At 29.7% G+C, this 9,203-nt stretch overlaps 1 protein-coding gene across 1 annotated transcript; it reads right to left on the bottom strand.

Moving 5' to 3' along the window:
* Positions 1 to 203: 203 nt before the first annotated feature.
* Positions 204 to 1,478, bottom strand: LOC107460459 (protein FAR1-RELATED SEQUENCE 9-like). The gene has a single exon (XM_016078822.1). It carries the CDS (start codon positions 1,476 to 1,478, stop codon positions 204 to 206), a length of 1,275 nt encoding a protein of 424 aa, XP_015934308.1.
* Between the last annotated feature and the right edge of the window lie 7,725 nt (positions 1,479 to 9,203).

Below are 9,203 nucleotides of genomic sequence, written 5' to 3'. Positions count from 1 at the left end.
CACTCTTTTTATATTTTTACATTTATGGAGTTATTTTACCTAAAATTTTTGTAGTTAATGAGAGTTGTAAACATGGCTCAGGACTAAAAAATTGATAAAATACTTGAATCTGTAAGCCGTATTGAGACAAGATGATACAACTGAATTTGAACAATGATTTCAAAACTTCAACCAAACTTTCTTCACAAAAGACACGTCCATTCCTAAATAGATTGAAGGCTAAGAGTTTGGATATTGATATTCATAGTGCTATATCGGATGATGAAGATGATCTTATTGAGTTGGATAAGAGGTCTTTCACCATCATCTGAACCATTAGGTTCATCTCCCATGACGTTGTTGTCAATGTCCTTTTGCCAAGGACATATTGTCTTTTTATGTCCTTCCATTTGACAAACACTACAACGTTGCCGCTTCTTCTTAGATGGATGTCCTGAGCCTATATTAGTTTGATGCACATACGGATTGCTACTTTTAGCTACACATGACTGAGGTTGCTTAGTGCCTTCATCTGCAGCCATGTAAGATGAGTACAACCCCATAATAATGTCTCGTGTCTCTTCAAATCTCTCTGGGACTTTAGTAGCAACAACAGTCAATTGTTTAAAAAATTCTATCAAGGCACTTTGACGATTAATAACAACAACATTCCTGGTGAACCCACTTGCATCATTGAGTAATGATTTCACCTTTTTTGTCCATCTATCCAACACTAATGACTGGAGAATCTCACAATTATCTTTGTCAACCAGAACTTTAACAATATGTTTGCAAGGAATTTCAAATAACTCCATTCTTAAACAAGAACACATGAAGATCATTTCTTCTTGACGAAATTCAACGGTCCACAGAAAATCGGACCTCCCATGCTTACACACAATGTACTTTGAGCAATCATCGTTATTCTCTATATTTAACACCCGCATTGATCCAGCTCTAGAAAGAAATGGCCGAAATAATAGAAATATTTCATGAGTGTATACCTCAGCAGCAAATCTCTCTAGCAGCTCTATACAAGTCTGCATGACGGGTACCCCACGTGTAGATTCATAATCAGCATTAAATTCTTTAGAGCGCAAGTGTGCAACACACCTTTGAAAATGCTCTACAAAATTTGTCAAATTATATCGGGACCCCACATACCTTGCCACAACTGAGTGTAAACCTTCATATCTTGAGGTAGTTTTAAAACCAGCAAAAAACTTACTTATTATATATGCAGTAGCCCACATATGCTTCTCTTCATACATGTTGTTCACCCACGGCTTATCTTCAAGGCCAAATTCTTCAACAAGCTGAATCCACTTACGCTTAAACACGGGAATCTCATAGTCTCCCAACATGATTTTCCTGAATTTAGATGTAAGCGATGGATTTTCAACATTGCTATACCTGACTTTGGAAAATACATCTCTTACTACATTCCTAATCGCCATGTCTCCATCACTTATTATTGAGGTTGGGGTCTTACCCTTCATTGTAAATATGAGTTGAGGCAGGAGCCAAATATATGTATCAGTAGTTTTGTCTACAATTAACGCAGCAGCAAAAACAATTGTTTGATTGTGGTGGTTAACCCCGCTGAATATGACTAATGGACAAATATATTTGTTCTTCTTTTACGTAGCATCAAAAGCAATAACATCCCCGAAGAGTTAGTAGTCTAGTTGGCTAATCTCATCAGATCAGAACAAGTTACGTAACAAACCTCTTGAATCATGACATGCCTTGAAATATAATTGTGGATCCTTCAACTGCATATCCTCCAACTTCTTCAACACTCATACTGTATCACCAGGAACTTGACGCCTTTGCCGAGCAATCTCATCATACATATCTCTGGGACCATAGCCAACAAATTTATACCCGCCTGCTTGACTAACTAGAAGACCCAATATCTGTGAAATTCTAATCCCGGACTTTAGCATGTTCATCATTTGCATAATATCTGTCTCTGACATTTTTCTATGGGCAGGCAACATAGCACTGAATTGTGTATCCAATAGATCATGGTTGTATTCGTCAGAGAAATAAAAGATATGCCATCTTCCAGTTTTAGTTACAAATTTAACATCCATTCGAGCTTCACACCCAGTTCTTGTTTCAATATAGGCTCCTTCTTCCTTTTTTCTATCGTGTAATACTTCTCCTCCCTGAATTCTTGCCTATGGCATACAAACTTTTGTTTGTAAACCTCACCAATACTATTCTTGAAAGTCTTACTCTTCCTTGCACTAAATTCCTTTGACTTTGAGTACTTCAGATAAAAATCAATTGCAAGCTGCAAAGTAAAAAAGTGATATTTACCAATTTTCTCTGCATAATTTTTACTGAAATTCAAAATTATAATGTCTTGCACGGAGTCAACCGTATAAGCAGCTTTAAGGGTATCTTCTGACAGATCAAATTCAGAAAAATACGCTCCCTTAGTACATTCATCTCCGAAATCTTGTTTGAATTCATTCTGTTCATCCATCATATCTTGGTGATAAACAAGCTCTTCTTGTTAGATAATGTCATCGTCCTCCTGGTATTGCTCGTCTATTTCAGTATCCATAAATATATCTAACATCTTAAAAATGTCCAATAAAAAAAATTAGTACACTACGTCTTATAACATTAAAAAAAAATAAATAGCTTCCAATATTGCTAGCTAATTAATAATAAAAAATAATAAAATTTATTTACTTTTTATTATTTTTCAATGTCTCTGAATTATTAAAAGATTAAAAAAATATTTTTTCATTACACAATCAATTTCACGAATAAAGAATTGCGAAATTGGAGATTCTATTCACTGACTTCGATTTGTAATCAAAACAGTGGATTATTTTCTGAACACTACAATGAAAAAATTGATTGGACCTTTGCTGATTGTTGCAACTGTGATTATCAATTAATAATGAAAAATATTGGATATTAAATAGATGGATAAAAAATGAAGAAAAATTGGATATTAAGGAGATGGATATCCGAAAGAAAAACAATGAAAATTTTGATAATCAAAGAGATTGATACACGATTCCAATTGTGGGATTGAGTAATTGATGATAGATTATTCACCAATTTATAATCTTAATATTAAAGAAAAGATAAGATTAGAGTATCTAAATCAAAATAAAAACTTAAAAATTGAAGATAGAATTTTAAAGATAAGATAGATGATTAATAAAATAATAATCTATAAACACGATAGGAAAATTGAGAACGGCGTAACATATAACATAGTGCACAATTCAATCGATTGGATAATACAACCAATCGATTGAATTGTGAGACCTTATATTACTTTGAAGCCTTCATTCGATTGGGTAATATGAACAATCGATTGAATTATAAAAAACCCACATTATAGTCATCGTTCAATCGATTGTGTAAAAGTTAAAATCGATTGAATAAGAAAAACTCCATACTGCCTTGCAACTTTTAATCGATTGTTTTGTGGTAACCTGAATTCCAACCAATTAAGTTATGGAAACCTGAAATTGAATCAATTATTTTGTTAATCCAATCGATTGATTTTCTAAAAAACACGATTTCACAATATTATACAAATGTAACAGATCAAAGATAAAATTTTAATCTATTAGAATTGTCAATAATTTATAAAATAAAAAATAAATTTTATAATTAAATAATATATAAAAAATTAATTTGTAACTAAAATTAGATAAAATTATTTAACAATTATTAAAAATTTAAAAAATATATTTTATTATAGAATCATTTAATAGTCCAAACATTTTAAGATCATCGAATCCTTTACTGTGTTAGAATACTATCTTATTGTTTGGAGAATCGAAACTCCATCAAATTTTAAAAAGAAAATACCAATGTTCTGAAAACCGGTTCGAACCGGCCGGTCGAATCGGTCGAACCGTGAACCGGTCATTGTTTCGGTTCGGGTAATAACAAAAACCGCAGTATTTGAAAACCGAACTTAAACCGACGAACCGGCCGGTTACCGGTCGGTCGAACCGAACCGGAACCCGGCCGGTTTTTTAACATTGCAGCAACACGGCGCCGTTTTGTGCTGCTGAGGGAACCCTAATTCCCTTTCTCCTTCGCGAGAGGGCACTTCGCACTTCGCAGCCTCCACAGCTCCACTTCCTCCTCCTCGTTCCTCCAGCCTCCACTTCCTCCTCGTTCCTCCAGCCTCCCAAAGAACAGAACACCACCCAGTCACCGCACTCACCGCACTCCCCACCCAGTTGTCAACTCCAGACTCCAGGAGGCCCTCAACGCAGTCACCGCCATCGCACTCACGCCCTCACCGCCGTCGCACTCACGCCCTCACCGCCGTCGCACTCACGCCCTCAGCCACTTCGCATGTCACCTCCGTCGAGCTCTGCCTCTGAGAAAGCAGTAGAGAAGCGTTGAAGCGTTGAAGCATTGTCCTTCAAGCTCTGAGAGAAAGCAACAGATTTCCTCATTTCCAGGTAATTTTTAATTAGGTTATGAACATGATTTTGTGATGCAATCCGATTCTGATGAAACTGTGCTCTGAAAACTGAAACTGTTATGAGTTTATTTTGTGATTTCATTGATTCTGATGAACTAAACTGATGAACTGAACTCTGATTTTGATTCTGAAACTGTTCTGAATTTATTTTTTGATTTCATTGATTCTGATGAACTGTGCTATGATGAACTGAACTGATGAACTGAACTCTGATTTTGATTCTGAAACTGTTCTGAGTTTATTTTCTGATTTTATTGATTCTGATGAACTGTGCTATGATGAACTGAACTCTGAGTAAACATTGATTCTGATGATTGAACTCTGAGTAAACTGTTATGAATTTATTTTTTGATTTCATTGATTCTGATGAACTGTGCTATGATGAACTGAACTCTGAGTAAACTGTTATGAATTTATTTTTTGATTTCATTGATTCTGATGAACTGTGCTATGATGAACTGAACTCTGAGTCTCTACTCTCTGAAACTGTTATGAAATAATTTTGGGATTTCATTGATTCTGATGAACTGAACTCTGATGAACTGAATTCTAATTTTGTAAACAAAAAATTTTATTGAACCTGAGATGTTGTACTTGTTTAGTTGTTACTTGTTTGTAACTTTGTATACTCTAATATTTGAACCTGATATCTCGTACAATCTCATCCTAGGTTGTTTTTGGGATGGGTTGGGAACCCAAGATTCCACTGAGATTTTGCAAGATTAACTACTCTGTATGTTATATGGCAAAACTAGTTCAAGAATGTTACCAAATCTACAATATATAATGTCACACACAAAATATGTCAAAATTCAAAAATAGCTTGTTTTAAAACATTAGAAATGTTGTATATGTTTAAGCATCCCGGCAGTGCAATTGTGAAATATGATATAAATTCCAAAAAGAAAAATAAGAGTCTCACGTAATACCAGAGTTAATATTAGGAAACTTTATTCAGATATTGAAGCAGTACAAAACCAGCTGTCTGCAATGTCTCCATAAAAAATGGAACAGAAAATTCAACGAGGGAAATAAGAGGAATTCACAGTTTTCCACCCAAAGAACTTGTGACAATTTCATTTCCCTGCATTAAAAGAAAAGAAATAATATATGAATGAATGCAGAAAATGTGAACATAAGAAAAATGCATAGAGATTCCAACTCAAAGTAGGAGCTTTCTTCATCGAGGAAAGTATATTTGCACCCTTGGTGGTCCAAGATTCTTTATAAATTTTATCCATTAAAAATTTAATTGATGGGTGAGATTAAAGCATTTTTATTATATAAAAGTAACTTTATAAAACATACTTAATGTTCAAAGAATACATTTAACTTTGTAATATCTATTTTATCCTTCTCCTTCACTACCCCTTGACTTCCCTCTTCCCCTCGTCATGTCTATATTGGCAAACTCATCTTCTTACCTTGTCCCTAGATTCCGCCCCCTCCTCCTCCCACCTTTTTCTTCTTCTAAAATCTTCCCTCAAAGAGAAAGAATCAAAAGAAAAAAGTTAAAAAAAAAACTAAAGAAACCTTGCATTCTAAGACAATACCATATCCCAACAAGCGACACAAGCAAGAAATAAAAAATATACTTTTTGTTACGATGACTCCTCCCTCGACCCCAGTTAATATTTTGTTCTGAGTTACACCTATTGATGCTTTAATTGATAACATACAAGACCCGTTTTGGATCTCGGTTCGATGACCGGTTCGGTTTTCAGAACCTTGGAAAATACCGTAAAAACTCATTTTAATCTTATATTAATTTGGTTCAATAGTACACGCATATTGATAGGACTATTAAATCATTAATGCATTTTTTTCGTAAAACTACAGATATATTAATGATAAGTTTTAAAATATATTTTAATAAAAGACAATTATAAAAAAAATATATTATAATTAAAATCAAGTTATCAATTAAATTTTATAATCTAAATTTAATTTAATAAATTAGTTATTTACATGATATTTTAGACGATTAACAGTACTTTAAATATTTTGACGTAACATTATTTAAATATTGCAACTTAATTATTTGTACTTGGTGGTATATATTGTTGAATGTTTATAATTAATTATGAGAACATCTCCAGACTTTAATATTAGTTCTAATTTTATTTTATTTTCAATGTTATAAAAATATTTGTAGGATTATATATTATAAATAGTGATTTAAAATTAAAAATGAAATTCGTTTTTCTAATACTTAATATTAGTTCAATTAGAATTTTATATTATTTTTAATTATTTTATTAATATAATTATACAAGTGATACAATTTTATTGATTTTCTATCAAGATGATACCTTATTTCTAAGATTATATCGGTCTCATTTTATAAATCAACTCTAATACAAATTTTAATTTTAAATCAATTTATTTTTTAAAAATATTAAAAATAATATTTTAAAAACACTCTATTAAAAATGTTCTAAGTATTCTTTTTTCAATTGGTATATAATCTAATTTTATGATTAAAAAAATATAAAAAAGAAAACCGATTTACAAAACATAAAATAAATAGAATAAAAATAAATAAATAATAAAACAAACATATAAATATTAGTTGAGAATTGATATTTATAATTAATACAGTAATACTCTATTACCTATGATAGCCACAAATAATAGAATTGTTTATTATAATATCTATTCTTAAATTACTACAAATAATAAAAAATATTGATTTTAAATACATTTTCAACAACCAACAACTTTAAAACAATAACAACATTTACAATACAATATAACACAAAAACAGAAACATAGTTTTGTGATAAAAAAAATATTTATTTAAAAAACAAGACACATATATGTGTGGGGCTATTTTTTTAAATATTATAAACAAAGGAGTGTAATACATTAATATCATACTAATTTAATGTAATGCATTAATATGAGAAGTTGTTAATGTCACAAAAAATCGTGATTAATGATTTTAAAATGGACAAAAAATAAATAAAAATGAAACTAACGATTTGAAATAAGACAAAAAATTAATATTATTATTTTAAATGTCTTTTAAACACATTAATATTAAAAGGGTTTCTTTGTCTTTTTAATAAATCTTTAAATATATATTTTAAAATTAATCCTCAAAAAGTGGTAATTTTATTATTTTAAATTCAAATATAAATTTATAATATTTAAAATAATCAAACAACTTTAATTTTAAAAGGACATTTGTATATTTTAAAAATTAACTAAAAATATATGTTACTTCTTTAAAATTAAATCATAATTTTAATTCAAATTAAATCATCTTAATTTTAAATGATATTTTAGTCTTTTGAAATTAACTGTAAAAGGATATTCTTATTTTATTAGTTTTTTTTATATTTTTTATGATTTTATTATAATAGTTCAATATCAATTTTAAAATAAAATAGCCCAAAACAAAAATAATGAAACAAAAAAAATTCTTAATCCAAAAAAATTTAAATAAAAAAATTATAAAATTATAATTTTTTTCCTTTGATTTATTACTGTCGCTACAGTTTTAAATTTTAACCCACTACAATTTGAAATAAAAAAATTAATTTCAACTTAAAATGGGGTTTGCCACGCCAAAAAAAAATGTGTTTTAAATTTTGATGACCCAATATTAAAATACTACTTGATTTAGCTTAAAATAAAATAAAAACCAATAAAAGAAAAAAAAATTTCTTTCTTCACGTTTTAAGAGCTTTTAAAATTTCAAAGGCAAATTTTTACTCTTCTTTTCTAACCCAGAGAGTTTTAAAAATCCATTTATCTGGAGCAGTAAATGGCGTGCCTTGTAAGTTGTAACCGCCACCGTGTGAACTGTGAATACTGACATGTAAAAAAAATTGATGGAAGTTGGAGATACCCTAACATGTCTCACTTTAAATATACTCTTTCAATTATAAAGCCGAGTACTTACATAAAAAAAAATTTTATTGAGAGAAAATAACTAAAAATTATCAAAATAAATTAATAAATTAACTAAATTATTTAATTTAATATATATCAATATCTTGATGAAAGCTAGTGCATTCCATGTAAAGTAGAGAGTGTAGCATTCTTTACAAGTTAACTTACTATTAAAAGTTATTAACTAAATTAAATTTATTTATTATTGTTATTATATTTTTGTTTATCGTGGGTTGAACAAATAAATTGGGACCGGCAAAAAAAATAATTCTCACATTTATCACAGGACGATCTTTACACCACAAAAGTATTCAAAAAAAACTTGATTGAATTTCTCCGTTACTCTATTATTGTAGATATGATGTCTTCAAGTATCTTCACTGTTTTGTTTGTTGGCGGTGTTTTCAATATCGTTTTGGCTAATTACAGATTTTGACGCTCTTGAACCAATATCTTTCACTTCTGTAATGAATGACTTTTAAAGTCCAAAAACTCGGTGTTTGTCTGTCACCATTGCTAGTTGGCTAAATTTCAAACGTAAAACCGATTCGGTAAAAAAACTCGGTCTCCATGAAGGGCACCATGATTCTATGATGCAATCAAAGTACAAAATATATGGCAGTTACAATAAATTTATTATCTTTTATTTCAAATTATTCTCAACGGTACGTAATAGAATGAAAAATTAAAATATAATTATATTTAAATAATTATTTGTATTACTTTTTATTAATTTATTTAAACAATAATTAAACTTTGAAATTAATTAGTATAAAATATTATAGATATAAAATTAAAAAAATTATTTGCATAAAAATGAGCCTAATAAATAATTAGCAGT

This window comes from Arachis duranensis, chromosome 8, assembly GCF_000817695.3.
Source record: "Arachis duranensis cultivar V14167 chromosome 8, aradu.V14167.gnm2.J7QH, whole genome shotgun sequence".
Taxonomy (NCBI): Eukaryota; Viridiplantae; Streptophyta; class Magnoliopsida; order Fabales; family Fabaceae; genus Arachis; species Arachis duranensis.
The sequence above is the reverse complement of the archived record's forward strand: the minus strand, read 5'-3'. Positions and strand labels throughout refer to the sequence as shown.

Coding starts and splice junctions, on each gene's coding strand:
- LOC107460459 (XM_016078822.1), bottom strand. CDS start 1,478: ATGAAGGGTAAGACCCCAACCTCAATAATAAGTGATGGAGACATGGCG.